General features: G+C 37.0%; 1 protein-coding gene across 15 annotated transcripts in view; it reads right to left on the bottom strand.

Annotated features, from left to right (window-relative positions):
- WDR33 (WD repeat domain 33) overlaps positions 1 to 26,169 on the bottom strand; it is a 103,276-nt gene that overhangs the window by 51,182 nt on the left and 25,925 nt on the right. For 14 of the 15 annotated variants that reach the window (XM_027082510.1, XM_027082511.1, XM_027082512.1 and 11 more), the window contains exons 2-7: positions 9,668 to 9,894; positions 8,364 to 8,432; positions 7,674 to 7,778; positions 5,105 to 5,200; positions 4,766 to 4,917; positions 2,995 to 3,092 (exon numbers count right to left, since the gene is read on the bottom strand). In XM_027082510.1, the coding sequence (XP_026938311.1) occupies positions 2,995 to 3,092; positions 4,766 to 4,917; positions 5,105 to 5,200; positions 7,674 to 7,778; positions 8,364 to 8,432; positions 9,668 to 9,871 (724 nt within the window). In that variant the 5' untranslated portion in view covers positions 9,872 to 9,894. Of the gene's footprint in view, positions 1 to 171; positions 1,386 to 2,994; positions 3,093 to 4,765; positions 4,918 to 5,104; positions 5,201 to 7,673; positions 7,779 to 8,363; positions 8,433 to 9,667; positions 9,895 to 26,169 lie in introns of those variants that run through there. The other variant, XM_027082525.1, reaches the window with a different exon arrangement.

The following is a 26,169-nucleotide window of genomic DNA, read 5'->3' as shown; positions in this document are numbered from 1 at the left end:
TCCAAGAAGCATAAGAATAATCTCAGTAATGACACTAAAAAGCAACTGTAAATTCTGCACTCACAGGGATCCTGTAAGCTTATAGCTGAAAGACTGCATTAAGAAGACATGAGAGCTGTCTTCAAATACTTAAAGGGCTGCTATGTAGAAGAGTACAGACTTGATTTTTTGTGTTCCAGAAGGTAGGACAAGTTATAAGAAAGTGGGTTTCTGATATAAAGAAAGAACTTTCTGAAAATCAGAGCTACCTAAAATTGAAAAAGAGATTCATGTGCGGTAGTGAATACTGTATCACTAAAAATGTTTTGTGAGTAGAAAACTGGTTTTGGGGAATGATGTGGAAAAGTATTAAAGAGTTGGACTACGTGATCACAAACATCCTCTTCAATCAAAATGTTCTTGGATTTTCTTAATCCCAAGTGATGGTCTGATGCACAACACTAATATGCCTTAGGAATATACCTACCTGCCTGGCGTCACACAGCCTATGTAGGCTACATGAACATCACCCCCTTTCTATAGGGCAACTGACATTTTAGAGGCCACCCTATTTGCTTAACTCTGTGATCCACCTTTCTCTCTACGAACAGAACTAAATTAAGTTCACTTCAAATTTTATTTGAAGAATTTCACATCACCCCTTGAGACAAGTGGAGTTCCATCATCCCCTGATCACCAAGTGAAGAACAGAAAAATTATAACAACATTGGTTTCACTATTTTATAATCATCTCTAAAGTTCAGAAAATTTAGAAAAATGAGGAATGATAGAAAATGGATAATTGGAAAAACCCGTCTACTACACCAGATCCACTATCAGAACTACTACTTGGGTGGTATAATTAACTTGGCTTATATATTTATACTTCTCATATACTCATTGAGGTACAAAGAAAAAAATCATGACCATAAAGCAAGTAGAATACTGTTTAAAGGAAGTAAAAAACATGAATAAGCTAGAATACAAATCCTAAAAGTACATGCAAGTTCATTATACTCTTGTGCATGTTTGAAATTTTCATAGTGAAAACTTAAAAAGAACACCCACATAAAAAATAAAATTCAACTCTCAGTATAGACATGATATTGGTGTATTTTTAAGCTACGAGAAGAACAGGTAATGACCCAGCATCCACATTATCCAAATCCACCTGGACTCAAATCTGAAAATATTTAACTGCTGACTAATAACTCATGTACACTACATTTCAGAAGAAAAGTTCCTAAGCACTATTTAGAAACAGTTTCATTACCAAAACTGAATAACACTTCATTGGAATTTGGGATCGAAAATGCTATCTTATAGTAGCTTTTCTTCTTCTTTATTTAATCCAAGATGCAGAGTGGATTTGTATCAGACTTTACAGTTATTATAGTCCTAGGTCACTGTAAAATTAATGGTTTTGATCCTTTAGAATTACTTTCAATAAATAAAATTATTTGGTTTCCTCTATATTTCTTAGGATTTTCAAAGGCTAGAAAAAGTTGTTTCCCTTATCACTGTTTAGCAGCTAAGACTTCTACTAATAGTGAGGAAAGATGCAACATTAGTGTAGCATCAGGCCAGTTGTCAAGTGACAGGATGCTAGTCCTGGCTCTGAACTTCTTTTACCTTGAACATGTCACTTAAGCCTTCTGGGTCATGATGCTCATCCATACAATAACTCAGATTAGATGATTTCAAAGGCTCCACCTAGTTCTGAAGCTGTACAATATTATGACCTCATTGTCAGGACACCCCTTCACTATGACAGGTGAAGGTGCTATATCCTTATGCTAGCTATCACAATACGTTACTGTGGGTAAAACCCACACAAAATGTGCAAAGCCAGGAATGTTTAAAAATTGTGATTAAAAAAAATAACACTGGCTTGAAATATGAGTTAAATATCAAGAATACTTAGCTTCTTGTCTAGAAAGCATCGACACTATATGCTGTAAATAAAGCTCTGAAAAAGGTATAAAAAACTTGTAAGTCAACCAAGGTAACTAACTCTGCCGACTCTTGAACAAAAAGGGCAATCTCTGAATAGTAATTGCTTGACACCCAATGTCTGTGGCACCCATTCTCCCACCCTGCATTTATGTGTCAGAGGAAGATGTTACTTTTATGGCATATTGGAATGAAGAGTATGCAACAGAATGTACGCCTTGTTAAATCAGCACAGGTTCAAATTAAGCACTTGAGAAAACTACCTTCCCAATTAATAATAAACTAATGAGATTTAGTTAAAAGCGTAAATGTTTTTTGTTTCAATGTTTGTATTGAATATATAAAACACACAGTTAATTTCCTTAACTTACTTTAACAGCACTGAATTCACATAAATGGTGTTGATGTACTGTGAGTATTTCAACAGCCCCACCTTAGGAAGTCTAAAACTAAGTTAATCCAAGTGAAAATACGGATTTCTTTTCTAGGATAGAGTAATTTATAGATGTTAGTTTATAATTATGAAATCAATAAAAGTAAATAAAAATCCCTCCAAAGCTTAGTAACAAGTGGGCCATGTAGCACAAATGTGGTATACTGAAAAACCACCTCCTTTCAGAAATACCAATACTGAGAAGTGTAGCTAGTGAGACCTTGGTTAATGCATATTGTAAAAGGCCTGCCGGGAGAATGTGAGTTATATAAATAAAATTATCGTGTCAGTATGTTGGTGAAAGCTATCCTGGGTACAAGGCAGGAAAAGGAATATAGCCCTAACGGATGCATACAGATAAGTAAGTAATTGGGAGGAGAGGGGAGAAGAAGGGGAACATGTGTATTTAATTTATAGCTCAAAGAATTCAAAGATAATATTAGTAGTAAAAATCTACAAAAATGACTGTGAACTAGAGAGTTCAGTTTTCTTTAAAGAGCCTGACTGAGAGGGTGTGTATGTAAAACAACTGAATGAAGATGTAAGCTGGTATTGTGGTATTGTGATGATTTAAACCACAAATGCCTTCCCTATTTAAATATTCCAATCAGTACTGTTAGTACACGTACCTCGGAGAATTCTTTCCTCATGGCAACGAAGAAAGTCCCAGATTCTAACAGTGCCGTCATCAGAGCATGTAGCAAATTTATTATCCGTGGGTGAGAAACTGTTACATGAAGACACACAGCAGGGGAAAGAAGTCAGCATTTAACAGATTATCTGTGCTTCTCAGACAGGGAAAAATAAAAACACTGTGCTGCGTTATAAACAGGAGAGGGAAGTATCCACAGTGAAGAAGCCCTTAAAGAGAATGTTGTCAGCTAACAAATGTATCTCATCAAAAGAAGAATTCAACAGAGTAGCTGCTTCTTAGTTTTCAATCAGCAATATTCAGAGAACTTTATGAGTGTATTATTAGTACTAATGTTACCCACACTCTCCAGTATAGTATTTCCTACGGTACCAACAGAAAACATGGAGCGGATTTAAGTGGAGAAACTAAACAAATTCTATCTTTGCAATATTCCTGTAAAGTCTTTTAAATCACATAGGAATACTGCTCAAAAAATTAGCATCAGCTTCTGCTTCAAACTTCATAAAAGTTTCAGACAGGCTGTTTAAAGACTGGTTGCTACACATCCCTACATATGATGTTTCTGATTTATGTAAAAGGTCTGTGGAAAACGTTCACACCTTCTTCCAGGCAAGCTATCCCATGAATGTTGCACTTTTTGAAGAAAACTAACATGGGGACCTTCTGACTGTTTAAAGCCAAAGAATATGCTTGCAAAGGAGGAATCCATTTTTTCCTCCCTGTAAAAGACCATCAAGTTTCTCATCTAAGAACTCCCCTGAACTTCTGAACCCTTTGCCTAAGAAAGGACCAACTGCGAAAACTCAATGTATGGTCAGGACAATAAGGCAAAGTCTTTGCAGAAGCGTGTTTATCCAATAACTTTTGTTAAGATTCTGAAAGTAGAAACAAGTGACTGCAGTGGATGATGTTTCTATAAAGATGTCAACCTCCTCCCACACGTGGGTGGCACAACGGTCAAGAATGCTGCTTAGCTTTCTTTATTCTTGAGGCTGCAGCAATTCTTCAGGCTTGTTTTTGAAACTTTTTTTTTCCATTTCTACTATACATATCTCACTGATATGTAAAAATATACAACTCACTGAAAATATTTTAAACTCCCACTTATGATACATTTGCATTACTGATGTTATCAACAGTGAATCAGAAGGAAAGTCTTCTTGACATTGGTCTGCTTACAGTTTCAAAGCTTGAAAGAACCCACTCATTAATCCATTAATGTTTGCCACATCCAGAGTTACTTGTGAGAGTTTTTAGTCCTATACTTTCCTTTTGAAGTCGTGGCATAACCAAGCCAACCAGGGTCTTCACTTAAGCCTTTTTTATCTTGTATTTTGTGTGAACTCTGAAGGTGTTTTCTGTAGGCTTTAGATTTTATTCAGTTGTATAATTAAAGACTGAATTCTTTATTTGGAATGAAATATTCTTGTCTTACATAGTAGGTAATAAAAATGAATAACGTATACACATTATTAACCATAAACGAAAAGAGAAAACCAGTGCAAAATGCGGCAGACAATACATCTCTAACATATTGCAAAGGCTGATACCGGGACAACACTACTTCAGAAAAGTGCCAGCAAAATGGTGAATGTGTGAAAACAAAGAAAAATATTGTGTTTATAGGGTGCAGAAAGTTTCCCAGAATCTGACAGAGCCCATGCATCTCTGCACCCAGAATACACTTAGAGAATAATTTAACCATGACAATAGGGACTACAGAAAATGGTATATTGTGTATAAACCTGGCCTCTCTAATCGCCTCCTTATGTGCCTGGAACATCTTGACGTTGTTCATGTTCGACTGCCAATATTTCACATATCCTCCGTGGTCCGCTGTCAACATCCACATGTCATTATGTGACCAAGTCATGGCTCTTACTGGGCTATCGTGAGCCTGTGAAAACACAAAACATTTGTAAACATTATATAAAAGAATGTATGATGGAAGCCTTTACAGGAGCATATATTAACTCATAACAATAAGCTGTCCAATTGTAAGTTTAAAATGCCAAGAAAGTAACTATATATCAAGTTCTTTACAGTAACAAAGGATGATGCTACCATCTGATGATTACTGTTACCTGTAATATTGTTTCAAAATTGAAAGTGAGTCCATTCCACAAGGTGAACTCTCCACTAGAGGCTCCAGTGACTAACCGTCTTCCTTCTGGAGTCCACTGGGGAAAAAAAAAAGACATTATACAAGGTCACGAATCCTCAACCTTAATTTTTAAAACACTTAGAAAGTCTTTATTTATAAAATATCCAATAATTGACATTAAGTGGACAATACTGACTTTCTCTTAAGACTATAGCTCAGATTTATAAGCAAGTACTTTGTCAGAAAAGAACTTGTATTAACACAGTGCAAGGAAAGCTCTAGCACTTTAGCTCATTAATTAAAATTAATAAGTGCTTTTTTTTTTTTTTTTTTTTGCGGTACGTGGGCCTCTCACTGTTGTGGCCTCTCCCGTTGCAGAGCACAGGCTCCGGATGCACAGGCTCAGCGGCCGTGGCTCACGGGCCCAGCCGCTCTGCGGCATGTGGGATCTTCCCGGACCAGGGCACGAACCCGTGTCCCCTGCATCGGCAGGCGGACTCTCAACCACTGCGCCACCAGGGAAGCCCCAATAAGTGCATTTTAAATACCTGTTAAGTTACACACACCTAGGCACTCTAAAGAGCATTTCAAAACAAAATACGCAAAGACTTAATTTTTCTAGAATACATGGCAGACTAACATCAATAAGATGGTCAGTCACCAGAAAAATTCAAAGACTAAATGTATAAAGGATATGGTTTATTACAGCTGCTAGTGAACCAATTCAGGCAAAAATGTTACCAGTGTCTCGTGAAAAAACAGTATTACATACCAATTTAAGGACATCAAGGCTATCAAACTTTTCCTGGAAACTAAACGTACAATATATACTATATACATGTATATATATTTTTTTAAGTTCTTCGTTCACAGTATTAGGCAGTGACAGGTCTTATGCTAATCTAGTCTCCAAAAAAAATGTAATACAACAGAGGCATGACTAACAGTACCCCAATATTTCAATGTCACAATTTGCACACTGAAGGGAATCTGTGATATATGCTTATCAACTCAAAATGCAACATATTTTTTCTTACTTTTATTTTCAAGTTTCTATGATAGATTACACGTTCATTTTCCTTAGATGTAAATACATGAAATATCAATATAAGAATCCTATTAGTAAAAAGTGTGACACAGAGTTGAAAACTACAAGTGTGTTTATAGGATGAGATACACGAAATGAAGTCTGTTTGGTAAATTTCACAGATATATATGACAAGCCAGCCTTTTACTGTTTACCTGCAGATCATGATTTTGATTAATAAAATCCTCCTACTTTCCTAGTTTCTGTTATCTGCTATGTAGACACTACAACCCAGTAGACACTACAAGCAATCAAACTGCTGACACAGGACCCACAGTCTTTATGTCTTTAATACCTTGTAATTTGGACTTGCCTCTACTACGTGCAAATTTCTTAAGACCTTATAGCTTGATTCCCAAATGAGAAATTTACCCATCTAATAAGATACAGGACACAGAATGCTTAGATTTTATTCATTCCAAAAAGGTTTTGTGTTATGCTAACAAGATATTAAAATTAGCTGCCATCGTACTCCTTTTCCCAAATTCCCTGGCAAGCAAAATTACACTACATACTGGTTGGCTCTCCTAATACAAAACCATTCAAATAATGTTTCTTTACTAATGGTTTCTACTCTAATAGGCCTCTGAAGCAAACAGGAGGCCTAAGACTGACTACCACATTTGTATGGAACTCAAGCCAGAGTCTCTTGCAGCCCCTCTCAGTTCTCCCGGCTGTCTATCACAACAACTCCCTAATAAGAAGACCTGCTTACTTTGCTCATTTGCCACAATGTTTGCCATGACTGTTTTTTCTCTGTCCCATTATTTTTTTCAATTCTTATTTGCTCCACTTTGACTATTAACTTTCCTACATTTCTGGACTTGATATACTGCTAACCAGCAAGTGCATTCTTACTAGCAGACCACAAAAAAATGATTATACCATTATCTATGGAAATATTAACAAGATGCCTGGGAGACAGAGATGGGAAGACTTTTTTATTGCAAACCCCTTCAAATTTTAATAGTTTGAACCATGTTAATATATTATTTATTTTTAAATTATATTTTAAAAATTCTAGTGAAAATGTATAGAGTACCTACAATGTACCTTCATGGAGCTGACAATTATGGTCTACCATTGGTCTTCAGCTCTTCTTAGGTGTTTTCCTTCCTAGTAACCCTAAGAGTTTTCATTCGCCTTGAGATGCTGCTCTCTAAACAGTAACAAAACAATCCTATTCAAGAGCAAGTCAGACACCTGCTGCAATATATATATATCCATGACCAGCTCAGAGAGAATTCTATGGAAATTGCAACATGAAGAAAAGCAATCCAAAAGTACTACCTTACGAAATGTGGATATAGTGGATAAATGATTGGATATTTCAAAATAAAAATACAAGCAATACACTGATTTTTATCCCAGATATACATTTAAAATAATGTTTAATTTTCTCTGCAAATATATTTGCAGGCTAACTCAGAGTTAATTTATCCAAAAAATATCAAATACTTACCCTAACAACAAATACTGGACACTTTACTTTATTTGTTGATGTTCGAACAAACTTTGTTGTTACTGCATTCATAGGATTATTCAACATCCCAATAGGTGGAACCAGCTACAAAAAAAAAAAAAATTGGGGTTTAAAGATCACAAACAGGGCATAAACCAGGGACATGACAAGGTAATTACTTCAACATTTAAAGACAAATTCAGGACCATATAGGACTTTCAAAACACTATTATAATAGATTACAATTAGTCTATAGTAATTAAATGAAGAAAAAGGAGATACAGGAAAGTTAAATGCCCATAATTACTAAATAAACAATAAAATCAAGTGCCAGATTTCCCCCAATTACTTCTCAAAGTCAACACAATTAAACACATTCATAACAAGCCAAGTTTAAAATTAACTTTCTTGTTACAGAGACTCTGAGGCAGTGCAATCTTTTGCTGGACACTGCTTTAAACCCCAAATCAAAAGTTCACCCGTTACCAGATTAAAAGGAAAATTTAAATTGAGATTTAAAAAAAAAAACCCATGGTTTACACAGATATGTTATATTATCCCTTTAGGAATGTTTTGTTTTAATTATAAAAATGTAAAAAGAAAAGTCCATGTTTGAATTAGAGATCCCATAGTTCAAATGTCCAAGCAAAGAGGTTTCTATTAAGCTAGCATGACATATCTTATACTTACATCATTATAATAACCTGCATCAGGCTGAATTGCCCGCATATCTCTCTGGTCTCTTTGCCATATTCTATTCTGTTAAAAATAAATTAATCAATCAATCAATATATTGTCTAATTATACTCAATCTGAAACATAAGTAAATATTTACAAAATGCAAGCTGTCATTAAATGGGGAAAAAAGAAGACTAAAACTTTTTCATTATGTTCTAAAACAGATAATAGTGGGTATCTTAAGAGATTTCCCCTATGATCACACTGACACTGCTTAGAATTTCCCTCCTTTCTTTACTCATATTATGCCCAACCAATCATCCAAGATGCTGTTGACCCCAACACATTCTCACTGACCATACCTTAGCAAAAGGAAAAAGGTCAAGGGGTCGACAGACGTTCCCAATTCCTTCAAAATCCTCAGCACAAAACAATTCCTCTTATCTTGGTGTTGGTTTTCTTAATTCCTCCCAAACTTTCCTAGGCTAGTTTTCCAACTGAAACACCTGAAAAAGCCTAAATCTGTCTTTACCTCTGAATGAATATTTTTGCTATGTGCCTGCAACATACTAATTATGCCCAATATGCATATAGGTCTTTTAACAACTTGTCTCAGGTAATGAAAAGCAGACAAATTTTCTTCACAGGAGGCAGAGCAGACCAAAACCTGATTAACGTGGAGTTAGCAATGAAAAAAGCAAATCACAGAGGCTTAAGACAAGAAAGGTTAAGACAAGTAAATAAAGAAGTCAAAGGGGAGATAAGCCAAGCTGACACAGGTTTAGACAGACCCCTACTCTGCCTTTATTTGCCATGTCAGAGTTGGTTTCACCCTGTAAGACTGTAGTAGGTGCTCAACCCTCCAAGTAAATAGAGCCCTTTCCCCTGAGGGGTTTGGAGAGTCGTGTTCTGATGCCAGTGTCTTGGACATGCAAGTCACTATTCTGAACACATGTTCTAATACAAATATTCTTATGTTGGTAGTCTCTTAACATTTCATATACACTGTGGGTTTAACAAGTGTTTTAAAGTTGGCCTAGTTGGACAAAAGTACCCTCTTCTGAAATACAGTGTGAACCTTTAGAACAAAACCTATTTTTAAGTTGGAGTCTAATAATTTTTGAGATTATTCATGCATGCAAAGAGTAAAAAAAAAAAGTACTCTTTTTTTATTGAGATGATTGGCCTCATTTGAAATTCTACTTCATCCTACTAATTCAAAAAACACAGGTATACTTATTACCCTGCATTATAAAAACTTTCTTCTTTTTAAGAAACCAAAGTTTGGTCATCTGAAGTACATTAACTATACTTACCTCCAAATACTTAATTACAGATGGATTATAGTCTATGGTTTTTCGGTTTACTGCTTTTCTCATTCGTTTTCCATCAAAGGTAAGCTGTTGCATTGCTTGCTGCTGTGCAAAATCAGGTCGCTTATAAAATAGCTGTCGAGGTGCCTGGTGTTGGAACCTTGGCATATGGAAAAAACGAGGAGGAGAACCAATTTCTGTAGCCATGGTGATGTTTTCCTTCTAGGACACTAGGGTAAGGAAAAAGTACTGTCACTACAAATATATCAGCACTATAACACTGCCTGAAAATATTTTTAAATGAACATTTTTTTACACTTCTCTTCCTTTTCCTAATATGCACCATTTTTAGCTTTTAGTCAACCTATTTCCAAAATGAACTATTAAATTTAATGGCAGAGACCAGTTACACATTTGAAAAAGGTCAATTCACAGAATAAATGCGAATAAGTATTTGCTGTAAAATTTAGCCTGATGGAAGGAAAAATCACTGTTTATAACAGCTTGGGGCAACTGTGTTGTGCACGTGTGGGGTGGGTAAATTGTGGAGGGTAAGGAAGGTAAAATCACTGAGAACTGTTCACATTTTTAAAATGAAGTTTTCATTAGATGTTTGATAGTAAAACACATCATTTTAAGTTTATCGTAAGACCCCCATTTTATACAAGAGTCACTAAAAAATTTTAAAACCTGACATTTTGTCCTTTTAAATTTCCTAGGACTAGTGTAAAAAGTGGAATAAACTATCTTACTTCATATGAATGCTAAAAGTATGTATATCTAATTTCAGGCTCAAAGTAACTACCACAGAAACTTATTTCTCAATATGTGGATTTACATATTTATAAGGCAATATTAAGCTAACATCTGAAGAAAAAAATGTTAAGAGCTTACAGTTTTTCAACTTTAGTGTTCTCCAATTAAACTTACATTCCAATAATACAAATATGCATGATTTAAAACCACATTTTCAAGCATATTTTAAAAATCAGACCATGAAAAAAAAAAATCAGACCATGAAAAAACACATAAAGGGTGCTATAATCATTTTGGTAATTTTGTTTGAAAATGAGGAATGATTAGACTCTCCATTATTTTTCTATATTCTTACATTTGCCTTTCTTCATTCAAGACACTAAATAGGGCTTCCCTGGTGGCACAGTGGTTGAGAGTCCGCCTGCCGATGCAGGGAACACGAGTTCGTGCCCCGGTCCGGGAAGATCCCACGTGCCGCGGAGCGGCTAGGCCCGTGAGCCATGGCTGCGGAGCCTGTGTGTCTGGAGCCTGTGCTCCGCAACGGGAGCGGCCCCAACAGTGAGAGGTCCGCGTACCGCAAAAAAAAAATAAGACACTAAATAAAGGACCTGAAAATAAATCTGTGATTTCCTCTGGATGAAAATATTCTTAGTACTAGCTAATTCACCCTTGTCCCTTTAGTATCTCCTGAAACCATTTAATAATGATAACAGAAAGGAAATGGGGCAGGAAGAGGGGTAGGGGTGGGGGTGGGGGTGGGGGTGGGGGTGGGGAGGTAAGTCCTGACTCCCAAGACACCAAAAGTAAACAGTGCAATTAAACGTGCATCTAATACATATTACTCCCACTACTCTGGAGCAATCGCAGAAGACCCCTGACAAATGTTCATCTGTAATGAGATGAGACACGTTCTCACGCTGTGTGTATATTAAATTAGAATGCATTTGCCTCAATAAGGTTGGTGAAGGAATCTGTTTATTCAGCTATCCCATAAATCTAACCAAGTTTCAGCATGCAGATTTCAATTAACGGCTTTAATTCAGATGTCTACTCCAGTAATTCTAAAAGGATGCAGCTTTGAAAAGTATATTTTAAAATTACTATTTTTTTCACTTTATAATCATCAAATTTCTAATTTTATTAGAATAAAATTATCCTAATATTCTAGTTTCTAATATTATTGATATCAAATGAGAATAAAGATTTTTACACATATCAAAAGAGGCTTAAAAATTATTCAGCCAAAAAAACAAGGGAATGAAGTGCTGACACATGCTACAACATGAATGAATCTCAAAAACACTACCCAAGTGAAAGAAGCCAGACGTAAAAGGTCACATATTGTATGATTTCATTTATACCCAAATCCAGAACAGGCTAATACATAGTGACAGAAAGCATATTAGTGGTTGCCAGGGGCAGGGGAAGAGCAGAATGGGCAATGACTGCTTAATGGGAATGGGGTTTCCTTTGGGAACGATGAAAATATTTGGAACCAGGCAGAGGTGGTGGCTGCACGACACTGTGAATATACTAAGTGGTGCTGAATTACACACTTTAAAATGGTTAAGACAGTGAATTTCATGTTATATGACTTTTACCTCAGTTAAAGAATGGGGGGTTTAAACTGCTGGAAAAACTTTTATATGGAGAGTAGATGAAACATTATCAGAAAGCTGATGGTATTAAAGCTGGGTGACGGGTACCTGGATGTAAAGCACTAACCAAGAGCCAAACCAGGGATCTACTGTACAAATATGAGGAAAATGACTGAAGTCAAATACAAAACAACCAATGTGTTATTACTAACACTCTTGAATAATTCACATGTTAAAGCTAGAAAAAATATTACTCCTTCATTTAAGACCTTTCCATTTACAGATCTGTTGAGCAAAACTTGTTCTGTAAAAAAGGCCTTTAACTTTTCCTTGAATGGTCAAGTACCACTTGTGTTCTAGAAATAAAGGTCCGGCATGGGGACTTACTTCCCTGGTGGCGCAGTCCACATGCCGTGGAGCAACTAAGCCCATGCGCCACAACTACTGAGCTTGTGCCCTAGAGCCCGCAAGCCACAACTACTAAGCCTGAGTGCTGCAACTACGGAAGCCAGCGCGCCTAGAGCCCGTGCTCCGCAACAAGCCTGCGCGCCACAACGAAGAGTAGCGCCCGCTCGCCGCAACTAGAGAAAGCCCGTGCACAGCAACGAAGACCCAACATAGCCAAAAAAAAAAAAAAAAAAATAGAAAGGTCCGACATGAAGAAAACGAAAAAAAATATTATATTCTAAATCAAAATCCAGCCCTAAAATAAAACAAGAAAAGCTCCTAACAATACAGTAACCAGTCTTCATAAATGCCTTACACACTTCAGCTTCACTTCTGCAAACCACTGTAATTTGCCCAAAGTCAAAACAGAGCCTCTTAGTGGCTGTTATGAGCTCAACTGTGTCCCCTCAAAAATTCGTACATTGAAGTCCTAACTTCCAGTACCTCAGAATGTGACTGCACTTGGAGATAAAGCCCTAACCCTTGTGACTGGCATCCCAATAAGAGAAGGATATTAGGACACAGGCATGCACAGAAGGAAGGCCATGTGAAAACATGGAAGACGAAAGCCATCTACAAGCCAAGAAGAGAGGTCTCAGAAGAAACCAACCCCCTGCTCACACCTTAATCTCAGATTTCTAACTTCCAAAACTGAGAAAATTAATTTCTGTTGTTTAAGCCACACAGTCTATGGCACTTTGTCATGGCAACCCTAGCAGACTAACACAGAGGCAGAGGCAGAGCAAAATACCTGGACCTCCTGACTCTCCTTCAAATCTTCCTTTGGGTTGCCAAAAGATTTCAGCAATAATGATATAGCAGCTTTCAATGACTGAAACAGCAGAAAATTTGAAATATGAGGTTGAAAAATGAATGACCCAGATAGAAAAACCATCAATCAAATCATTAAAACTACCCTTTTCAGGCTTCACTCAGGACTATACTTCAAGGAACTGTATATATAACCAAATACAGAAAAAGAAATAAGAGCTTTATCTTTCATAAAAATAATTACTGTAAATTCTACTCACTGAAGTACTCACACTTGAGCTACACTAACAGAAGAGAACAATTTAAACCAGAAGGCAGGGTTGTCCCCAAAGCATATTCATCTCATATCTGGGGTAGAGCGGGAGGGAGGGAGATAAGAGGGGATGGGGTGGAGAGAAGGGGGCTGTAGGCAACACAGAAACTGAGGCAGAATGAGCATAAGTAATTTGCGTATGATTATTAAACACATACTAACAATAGAACCAAATTGCTAAGGAAAAAAAATCACCTGAAACATTGAATTCATCATGTCTTTCTCATACACACAAACCTTCAATGTTTAAAGAAATCAGCACAATTTTATCAAGTGCCTACTTTTTATTACACCTAGCACAGGGTACAACATATTGTCGTAATTCACTGAATATCACTTCTAAGTTCACAGATTTCATACTTTGTGTTTTTTGGTCCCCATCTCTATTTTTCGCAAATACAAAGACTCCTCTGAAGTCACAAAAGTCTGCAGCATATTCTTAGCCTTCAAGCTTAAAACTACTCTCCAAAATTAGGCAGGTCATGCCACTTCTCTGCATCTGTTTTCTCAACCTGGACAGCAAGTCTAATGTAGATAACTTCAAAGATCCTTTTTGCTCAAAGATATTATTTTGCGTGAAATGTATTATTCTTTTAGCCAATGTACTGACTAGTCTGTTGAACAAACTGGAATACCCAGACACGTTTGTGTATGCAAATCCATACAAGCATTATAATTCTGCTTCTTGTCCCAACTATTACAAAATAACCTTTTATAATCTTAGTCATGTGATACTACCAAGGTTATAAATGAAGATAGGGAAAAAACCACAAATGCTTTTTTTTTTTAACAGCTTTATTGGGATGTAATTTACATACCATAATTTCAACGCTTTAATGTATACAATTCAGTGGTTCTTAGTGTAACCACTAAAAGACTTGTGTAACCATCACAACATCCAATTTTAGATTTCTGTCCCCCCACAAAAAAACCCATTACACATTTACAATGCTTTTTCATTCTCCTCAACCCTCTCAGTCCTAGGCAATCACCAATCTACTTTCTGCCTCTACAGATTTGCTCTTCTGGGCATTTCATATAAATGGGACCATACAATACGTGATCTTTTGTGAGTGGCTGCTTTTACTTTACATAATGCTTTCATGGTTCATCCATGTTGTAACATGGATCAATATTTCATTCCTTTTTATAGCTGAATGCTAGTCTATTGTATGGATATTCCACATTTTGTTTATTCATTTAACAGATTGACATTTGAGTTTTTTCCAACTTTTGTTTGTATAAACATGCTTCTGTGAACATTCACGTACAAGCTTTTGTGCAAACATAAGTTTTTATTTCTGTTAGGTATATATTTAGTAGTGGAACTGCTGGGTCATACAGTAACTCTATGTTTAACATTTGGAGGAACTGTCAAGCTGTTCTGCAAAGTGGCCACCCATTTTACATTCCCACCAGCAATGTATGTGGGTTTCAATCTCTTGTCTTTTAGCCTAGCATGTCATCTATGCTGGAAAACGTTTCACATGTAGTTGAGAAGGATGCGTATTTTACTGTTTGGTTGAGTGTTCTGTAGACATTTATTAGGTCTTGATAATTCAGAGTGTTGTCCAAGTCTTCTATATCCTTGTTGATCTTCTACCTAATTGTTCTATCCATTATTGACCGTGGAGTACTGAAGCCTCTACCTAATGTTGTGGAATTATCTATGTCTTCCTTCAATTCTTCGTGTATTTTGCTATTTTATTCTTCATGTATTTTGGTTTTATCTTATTCAGGACACATATGTTAATAATTTTTGTATCTTCCCTTTTTTTATCATAAAATGTCCCTTTTCATATCTAGTAATTTTTTGTTTGTTTTAAAGTCTATTTTTTCTGGTATTAGTATAGCCACTTCAGCATGCTTATGGTTGCTATATGCATGATGTATATTTTTTCATCCTTTTACTTTGTACACACTGGACCTTTGAATCCAAGGAGTGTCTCCTACAGAAAACATTTTTTTAAACCCAGTATGACAATATATGACTTTTGATTGTATTGTTTAATTCATTACATGTAGTTTTTATTGTTGATATTGTAGGATTTATTTATGTTTAACACTTTACCTTTGGTTTTCTACATGTCTCATGTATTTGTTTTTTGTTATTGTTCCTCCGTTTTCCTTTTTTTTACATATTAATTTTATGATTAATAACATGATTGTCATGTTCTACCAAATAAACAGACAACTTTTGTATATGAATTGCCATTACAGCAAATCTCTAGATCACTTTGGGAAGAATTGATATATTTAAAATATTGATAGTCATTATTTACAAAGATATCTTTTTTAACATCTTTATTGGAGTATAATTGCTTTACAATGGTTAGTTTCTGCTTTATAACAAAGTGAATCAGTTATATATATACATATGTTCCCATATCTCTTCCCTCTTGCATCTCCCTGCCTCCCACCCTCCCTATCCCACCCCTCTAGGTGGTCACAAAGCACCGAGCTGATCTCCCTGTGCTATGTGGCTGCTTCCCACTACCTACCTATTTTACGTTTGGTAGTGTATATATGTCCATGCCACTCTCTCACTTTGTCCCAGCTTACCCTTCCCCCTCCCCATATCCTCAAGTCCATTCCCTAGTAGGTCTGTGTCTTTATTCCCATCTTGCCCCTAGGTGCTTCATGACCTTTTTTTTTTTCTTAGATTCCATATATACGTGTTAGCATACGATATTTGTTTTTCTCTTTCTGACTTACATCACTCTGTATGACAGACTCTAGGTCCATCCACCTCACTACAAATAACTCAGTTTCGTTTCTTTTTATGGCTGAGTAATATTCCATTGTATATATGTGCCACATGTTCTTTATCCACTCATCTGTTGATGGACACTTAGGTTGCTTCCATGTCCTGGCTATTGTAAATAGAGCTGCAATCAACATTTTGGTACATGACTCTTTTTGAATTATGGTTTTCTCAGGGTATATGCCCAGTAGTGGGATTGCTGGGTCATATGGTAGTTCTATTTGTAGTTTTTTAAGGAACCTCCATACTGTTCTCCATAGTGGCTGTATCAATTTACATTCCCACCAACAGTGCAAGAGGGTTCCCTTTTCTCCACACCCTCTCCAGCATTTATTGTTTGTAGATTTTTTGATGATGGCCATTCTGACCAGTGAACCACAAATGCTTTTCTTAAAGAAAAGTCATTACAAGTTTCACATTGTAGAATTGTGCTAAACAATAACTCATTTTATTGAACCTAACTTCTAATTAAAGTAATAAAAGCTCTATACTAGTAGTAACACAAGCTCAAAAATTAGAGCAACAATAGCAGAATGAACAGAAAGAGATTTATGAGATGTAAGACTTAAATTGAAAATTATATAGCAAAAGTTATTAATAATGAGCAGGCACCACCAAATTCACTGAGGCAGTTACTAGTTACTAGCTATGAATACATAATTAGGAACTGTTGAATTTGTTGAAAAAACCCTGTGACATGGGGAAGCATAACAAGAAATGTAATTCATTTCAAGTAGTAATCAATGAGCACTAACTACTTGACAGGCTAAAGACAGAGACACACATAAAGTCTGTCCTCAAGACTGACAGTTCATCAGAACAGAAGAGCTCATCAAGAAAGCAATGTGAGAATACTACTATATTGAGAATCTACTATGCTTGTTTACCAGGAACTATTCATAAGCAATAGGGATATAACACAGGATGCTTACTGCACAATTCAGCCTCAAGAAGTTTAAATTCAGGGTGGGGTGGGGGAAGGTTGGAGGAAAAGACAGAAGAAAGAAACAAAAATAACATTCATTCATTCAGCACACCACATCCTGAATAATCTTTTCCCCAACCAAACGTAATCCAAAATAATCTTCCCCAAGCAAACATTTCTGACTCCATGAGAAAAATTTTACCATCACAGCCAATCTGCAACTAAAACACAGGCGGAAATGTGTACAGTTGACTCTTGAACAATGGGGGGTTAACCTGAGTATAACTTATAGTCAGCCCTCCATATCCACGGTTCTTCGCAACTTCAGATTCAACCAACAAATGGACCATGCAGTACTGTAGTATTTACTATTGAAAACTGTCTGTGTCTAAGTGGACCTGCACAGATCAAACCCACATTGGTCAAGGGTCAAATGTATTTTTTATTGGAAAATAACATTGCTAAACCTTAACTAACTCGACAAATTCAATCCAAAATGAATTTACTAAATGCTTCACACAATTGAATAAAAATATCTTTACGATTCAGGAGGGTAGATCTGAAAAGAAACCTCCATGGCCTGAAAGTTCATCAATTGCTCTGAAGTAATGTTTTTCCTTTAAACCAGAAGTCATATCCTATTGGTGGTTCCTAAAATCAATGTGGCTGACAACTAGTATTACTTTAATAATTTAAAAAATAGAACAGACAAGATTGAACCACACATTTTAAAGGAAAGAACTGCTTCTGTAAAACTTGTTTTGGTTGTACATGTGTGTACACTAGGTCACAATGTAAAAAAGTATTTCCTTCCTGTTAATTTGTCAAAAGTGAAAGCAGGGCTTCCCTGGTGGCGCAGTGGTTGAGAGTCCGCCTGCCGACGCAGGGGACATGGGTTTGTGCCCCGGTCCGGGAAGATCCCACGTGCCACGGAGCGGCTGGGCCCGTGAGCCATGGCCGCTGAGCCTGCGCATCCGGAGCCTGTGCTCCGCAATGGGGCGGGGGGGGGGGTGGCCACAACAGTGAGAGGCCCGCATTCCACCAAAAAAAAAAAAAAAAGGGGAAAGCAAATGGTTTAATGTTAACAAACCGTTCAGTGAAGACCACAGTTTCTTATTTATGCTATCTTCTGCTTATGATGACTTAATTTCTGCTGCCACTGAGAATCCATAGCCAAATAAGTTCAAATACAGCATCTGTCTAGTGTGGGTACAGTGCCTGGCTACAGTAGCTATGGCACCAGAATCTGGTTGAACTATGAAATATAACAATTCCTACCGTGTCAACCACTAATCAGAGCTTTCTGATCAGCACATGAAAGCTTATTTCCCCAAACTAAGAGGAAAGAATTCTAACCGAAAGCAAACTACCGATGCATTAAATAGTTAGGATAGCAAGTACAATTACTGAAGGGCTTTTAAAAGTAACAAAAGATTTTAAGATCACCACCCTCATTAACACAAACCTGGTCCCCTAGGTCAGAACCTCAGCCTGGGAACCTCTACTGAAGATTATCACCAGACCATTAGGTCCTGAGATGGAGAATCTACCCTAAAAGAGATCTGATACCTAATCTGCCATAGAATTTTGAGGGGATCTACACGAGTGGTAAAGAAAAAGGCCAATAACACAGTGATCAATATGTTCTCTCTTCAATGTCCAATCATTGATAAATATGAATCCTGAACAAATCAGGAGACATTATGTTGAGACCATTCCATCTTTTTTTTTTTTTTTTTTTTTTGCAGTATGCGGGCCTCTCACTGTTGTGACCTCTCCCGTTGCGGAGCACACGCTCCGGACGCGCAGGCTCAGCAGCCATGGCTCAGTGGCCATGGCTTACGGGCCCAGCCGCTCCGCGGCATGTGGGATCTTCCCGGACCAGGACACGAACCCGTGTCCCCTACATTGGCAGGCGGACTCTCTACCACTGCGCCACCAGGGTAGCCCTCCATCTTTTAAAGAATAAACAAGAAGGCAACTGTTTAAATAAGTAGTTTTTAAAAGTTCACAATTCTGTATCTTGCTGATGACTAAATCTGACATTAAAGATCAACTTTACTTAACTCTCAGTGTAGGAGTTTTCCAACTTTTATTGCTTTCAGCCTCAGATTTACCTGCATAATTCTTTGTAACTTGGGGTAAGCAGCTTTGGTTGTATACTTAGGTACAAGGGTACTGAAACATTTTAGTGGATACTGCACTCGACCAGTTTAATATACATGTTACCTGATACTGTATTTGGGCTTTTACATTCAGTTTTCTGTGCCATTTCAAAAGCTAACTTTAATATTTAATGTACATATGACCACAAATCTGACTATCTACTCAACTGGAAAGTAACAACTCAATATTTCAAAAGTGTGATTCTGGGATAAGGGACCTGTACCATCAACGGTTTTCAATGGAGATAAAGTCAGTGGTTATTGGATATGTTTATTTCCCCTTGTCATTAGCATAGAAAGAGGATTTTCCATTCTTAAACTTTTCAAACTGCATTGCAATTTATCAACTGTCTAAACCAATAAAAACTGGACAAACCAATTCTCACTGGATTAGCGAACTACCTTTGTAAAAGTAAACAGAAACCATGCCCCATTTTCTAGATAAGGTAAGTAATCATAAAGTGACCTCCTAAATTAAAGATAAGGAATTCAAACATTCAAGTGTGAGTTGAAGTCAGCAGTTCCTAAGGCCAGACTTTAAGGGTCTCATCTTCATTCTGATTTAATAGTATGGGATATGAACTGGGCAGTAGAGTTTTAAAAGCTCCCAGGTGATACTTTAGTGTGGCAAAATTTGGGAACCACTGGACAAAGTAACTTGGATAGCTTACTTCTGAAAGTTTCTTTTTTTTTTTTAGCTGCACCCTGCAGCTTGTGAGATCTTAGTTCCCCAACCAGGGATCGAACCCCGGCCACAGCAGTGAAAGCGCCAAGTCCTAACCACTGGACCACCAGGGAATTCAATGAAACAGTTTCTTTATAGCAGCAAATTCTTAAAACTTTTTATTTCAGGACCGCTTTACTCTTTTTTGTTGTTGTTGTTGTTGTTTTGTGGTACACGGGCCTCTCACTGTTGTGGTCTCTCCCATTGCGGAGCACAGGCTCCGGACGCACAGGCCCAGTGGCCATGGCTCACGGGCCCAGCCACTCCACGGCATGTGGGATCTTCTCGGACCAGGGCACGAACCCGTGTCCCCTGCATCGGCAGGCGGACTCTCAACCACTGCGCCACCAGGGAAGCCCTACTCTTAAAAATTGAGGATTTCCCCCCAATTTTTGTTAATTGTTGTATTTATATCCATAGATACTTGCCATATTAGAAATTAAAACAGAAAAATCCAAAGTATTTATTAATTTAATTTACAATAATGATAAACCTATTATAATAACTATTTTCTCTTCACCAGAAACAACTAATGAGAGACTGGCATTGTTTTTTACATTTTTGCAAATCTCCTTAATGTCTAGCTTAACTGAAAACAGCTGGATTCTCATGTCTGCTTCTGCATTCAATCTGCTGCAATATGTTATTATTTAGGTTAGAGTACATGAAAAATATCTGGACCCACAAAGATATACATTTGGAAAAAGGAAGATTTTTATTTTAATAGCCTTCTCAGAAAACTATGGGTATTCTTTGATATTCCAACAAAACTTGACAAGTGATAGTTTATTAAATATTAACTGTAATGCAGCCTCTGAAATCACATCAATAAGCTTTCTGTACTCTATTATATTAAAATACACTGGTTTATCTTGCACTTTGGAACTTTAAACCATGCATGGTTTTTCAACACCATGCACTCGTCACTTGGAAAACACTGGTTCCACAAAATCAGGCATTTCATCTGTCCCACTTCTTACAAAACATGTAATAATCATTTTTATTAAAATCAGCATTGATCTCATCATAAAAACTATTAACTACTGGGAAACTCAACCTCACAGACACAAGTTTTCCAAAACTCTAATTCTTGCTTGAAAACTCAATTTTTATCACTGGCAACAAATACTAAGTTTCTTTCCTTGAAGCAACAGTCTACTTACATTCATCTTCAAGAAAAATATTTAACATATACTCAAGAAGTCTGAATGCCATAGCTTGTCATTCTTTTCATTTAAATTTATTTAATATTTTTATATACTTTAAAAAATTACAGTTGATTTACAATATTGTGTTAACTTCTGCTGTACAGCAAAGTGATTCAGTTACACATATGTATACATTTTTTTGTATATTCTTTTCCATTATGGTTTATCACAAGATATTGAATCTAGTTCTCTGTGCTATACTGTAGGACCTCGTTGTTTATCAATTTTACATGTAATGGTTTGCATCTACTAACCCCAAACTCCCACTCCATCTCTCCCCCTCCCCTCCTCCCCCTCTGGCAACCACAAGTCTGTTCTCTATGTCTGTGAATCTGTTTCTGTTTCACAGATAAGTTCATTTGTGTCATATTTTAGATTCCACATACAATAACGTACGGTATTTGTCTTTCTCCTTCTGACTTACTTCACTTAATATGATAATCTCTAGGTCCATCCATATTGCTGCAAATGGCATTATTTCATTCTTTTTTATGGCTGAGTAGCATTCCACTGTATATATGTACCACATCATCTTTATCCATTCATCTGTCGATGGACATTTAGGTTGCTTCCATGTCTTGGCTATTGTGAATAGTGCTGCTATGAACATAAGGGTACATGTACCTTTTGAATTATAATTTTAACTGGATATATGCCAAGGAGTGGGATTGCTGGATCATATGGCAACTCTATTTTTAGTTTTTTGAGGAACCTCCATACCATTTTCCATAGTGGCTGCACCAATTTACATTCCCACCAATGGTGTAGAAGGGTTCCCTTTTCTCCACACTCTCCAGCATTTGTTATTTGTAGACTTTTTAATGATGGCCATTCTGACCAGTGTGAGGTGATACCTCATGGTAGTTTTGATTTGCATTTCTCTAATAATTAGCAATTTTGAGCATCTTTTCATGTGCCTGTTGGCCGTCTGTATGTCTTCTTTGGAGAAATGTCTATTTAAGTTTTCTGCCCATTTTTCGATTGGGTTTTTGTTGTTGAGTTGTATGAGCTGTTTGTATATTTTGGAAATTAATCCCTTGTCGGTCACATAGTTTACAAATATTTTCTCCCATTCCACAGGTTGTCTTTTTGTTTTGTATTGTTTCCTTTGCTGTGCAAAAGCTTGTAAGTTTGATTAGGTCACATTTGTTTATTTTGCTTTTATTTCTATAGCCTTGGGTGACTGACCTAAGAACACTGATACAATTTATGTCGAAGAATGTTTTGCCTATGTTCTCTTTTAGGAGTTTACGGTGCCATGTCTTATACTTAAGGCTTTAAGCCATTTTGAATTTATTTTTGTGTATGGTGTGAGGGTGTGTTCTAACTTTATTGATTTACATGCAGCTGTCTGACTTTCCCAACACCACTTGCTGCAGAGACTATCTTTCTCCCATTGTATGTACTTGCCTCCTCTGATGAAAATTAGTTGACCTTAGTTGTGTGGGTTTGTTTCTGAGTGGTCTTTTCTGTTTCATTGATCCAGATATCTGTTTTTGTGCCAATACCATGCTGTTTTGATTGCTTTAGCTTTGTAGTAGTCTCTGAAGTCTGGGAGGGTTATCCCTCCTGCTTTGTTCTTTTTCCTCAGGATTGCTTTGGCAATTCTGGGTCTTTTATGGTTCCATATAAACTTTAGGATTATTTGTTCTAGTTCTGTGAAAATGTAATGGGTAATTTGATTGGGATCACATTGAATCTGTAGATTGCTTTGGGCAGTATGGCCATTTTAACAATATTAATTCTTCCAATCCAAGAGCATGGGATACCTTTCCATTTCTTTGAATCATCTTCAATTTCCTTTATTAGTTTTATAGTCCTCAGTATATAAGTCGTTCACCTCCTTGGGCAGGTTTATTCCTATACACTTTTATCTTTTAAAGCAGTTCTAGGTCCACAGCAAAAGTGAGCAGAAGGCACAGAGTTCCTGCGCACAGTACCCCTCCCTCACAACATTCAGCATCAGACTGAAAGTTAAAATCAGTGTACCAATATTAACACATCACTATCACCCAAAGCCTAAAGTTTATATAAGGGTTCACTCTCGGTGTTGTACATCCTATGGGTTTTGAAAAATGTATTCAGATTGACTTCTTTCACACAGCAGTATGTATTTAAAGTCCCTCCAGGTCTTTTCCACAATAGCTTAGCTCATTTCTTTTTAGCACTGACTAACATTCCATTGTCTGGATGTACCACTCTTTGTTTATCCACTCACCTATAAAGTATATCTTGGTTACCTAAGTTTTGGCAATTAGTAATGAAGTTACTATAAACATTCACATGCAAGCTTTTTCTATGAATTTACTTTCAACTAATTTGGTTAAACACCAAGAAGTGCGATTACTGGATCCTCTGGTAAGAGTATACTTCATTTTGGGACTTCCCTGGTGGTCCAGTGGTTAAGACTCCACACTTCCAGCAGGGGACCTGGGTTCGATCCCTGGTCAGGGAACTAGATCCCACATGCCGCAACTAAGACCCAGCACAGCCAAATAAATAATTTTTTTTTTAAGTATACTTCATTTTGTAAAAAACTAACAAACCGTCCAAAGTGGCTGCACCATTTTGCATTTCCACCAGCAATGAATGAGACTTTGTGTTGCTCCACAGCCTCACCAGCATTTGGTGATGTCAGTGTTTTGGATTTTAGACATTCTAACAGGTGTGCAGTGGTATCTCGTCGTTTTAATTTGCAATTCCCTAATGATGTATGATGTTAGGCATCTTTCCATATTCTTATTTGTCACCTGTATATCTTCTTTGGAGAGGTGTCCAGATCTTTTGCCCGTTTTTTAAACTGAGTTCTACATTTTCTTACTGTTAAGTTTTAAGAGTTCTCTGCATATATTGGGTAACAGTCTTTTATCAGACATGTCTTCTGCAAATATCTTCTCTCAGTCTGTGGCTTATCTTCTCATACTCTTGATTAATTTATTTTTAAAGTTACATGCAAGGGATTTCCCTGGTGGTTCAGTGGTTAAGAATCTGCCTGCCAATGCAGGGGACACAGGTTTGAGCCCTGCTCCGGGAAGACCCCACATGCCACGGAGCAACTAAGCCCGTGTGCCACAACTACTGAAGCCCATGCTCTAGAGCCAGCATGCCAAACTACTGAAGGCTGAGCGCCTAGAGCCCATGCTCCACAACAAGAGAAACCACCGAAGTGAGAAGCCCACACACAACAAAGAGTAGCCCCGCTCGCCGCAACTAGAGAAAGCCCACGCACAGCAACGAAGACCCAATGCAGCCAAAAATAAATTTATTTTAAAAATAAAATAAATAAAATATACCTATAAAAAAAAAAGCTACATGCAGCAAAATTCACTTTTTGGTATACCTTTCTAAGTTTTAACAAATGCATAGAACCATGGAACAATCAAGATGTAGAACAGTTCCACCACCCCCATATATTCCTTCACACTGGCCCGCTGTTACAGATCTCCTACCACTACTCCTAGCCCCCAGCAACCATTGATCTGTTTCCTATCCCTGTAATTGTGTGCGGGTTTTTTTGGCCGCTAGGTGCGGCATGCAGGATCTAACCTGTGACCCCTGCAGTGGAAGCATGGAGTCATAACCACTGGACCACCAGGGAAGTCCCCTCATTGCAGTTTCTGTCTTTTACAGAATGTCATATAAATAGAATCATACATTGTGTATAGACTTTTAAGTCTGGCATTTTCTATTCAGCATAATACTTTTGAGATTCGCCAACGCTAATTGCAAATTCCTTTTTTCACTGTTGAATTCTATGGACATACCACAACTGCTTATCCATTTACCAATTCAGGAACATTTGGATTTTTTGCAGTGCTTGGCAATTTGAACAGAATTGCTATAAACATTCACACGTACTTTTTGTGTGACCTAAGTTTTCATTTTTCATGGGTAAATATCTAGGATTGAAACTGCTGGGTCATGTTAAGTTTATGTTTAACTTTATGGAAAGCAGCCAAACTGTTTCCCAAAGTGGCTGTACCATTTTGCATTGCCAACAGCAATGCATAAAAGTTCCAGTTGCTCTACATCCTCACTTATACTTGGTATAGTCTACTAGGGGGAGGACATGGTTGGTTGTTTTGCTTTTTAGTCATTCTAATAGTAGAGAAGTAGTATCTTGTTGAGGTTTAGTTTGCATTTCCCTAGTGACTAATGATGTAGAAGCCTTTTCAGATATTTGTCACACATGTATCTTTACCAGCAAAGCTTCTTTTCAAATCTTTTGCCTATTTTTAAATTGGATTTTAGTTTTTTGGGCCACGCCACACCACTTGCGGGATCTTAGTTCCCTGACCAGGGATTGAACGGAAGCCCTTGGCATTGAGAGGGTGAAGCCCTAATCACTGGACTGCCAGGGAATTCCCTCCGGTTATTTTCTTACTGTTGAGTTCTGAGAGTTCTTTCCATAATCTACACACAAAATCTTTATCAGATATGTGATTTGAGAATATTTTCTCTCAGTCTGTCACTTCTTTTCATTCTCTTCACCATTTCTTTCAGAGTAGAAGTTTTTCATCTTAATGCAATCAAACTTATCAACTGATTTCGTACTTTCGATTACATCTAAGAAGTCTCTATCTAAGCCAAGGCTACAAAGATTTTCTCCTGTCTTCTCCTCTGTCAATTTTATTGTTTTACATTTTCCAATTGTACTGTAAACAATTATAAAAAAGACTCATCTTTTTTCTACTGAATTGTCTTTCACATTTTGTGGGGGGTCTACCTCAATATCTTGATTACCGTAACTGTAAAGAGTATCTTGAAATCAGCCAGATCTCATATCAGATTCTCCAACTATGTTGTTCTTTATCAAGTGTTTCAGCAATCTGTG

Source organism: Aethalodelphis obliquidens, unplaced genomic scaffold, assembly GCF_003676395.1.
Source record: "Aethalodelphis obliquidens isolate GAN/ISIS:26980383/991018 unplaced genomic scaffold, ASM367639v1 scaffold47, whole genome shotgun sequence".
Taxonomy (NCBI): domain Eukaryota; kingdom Metazoa; phylum Chordata; class Mammalia; order Artiodactyla; family Delphinidae; genus Aethalodelphis; species Aethalodelphis obliquidens.
The sequence above is the reverse complement of the archived record's forward strand: the minus strand, read 5'-3'. Positions and strand labels throughout refer to the sequence as shown.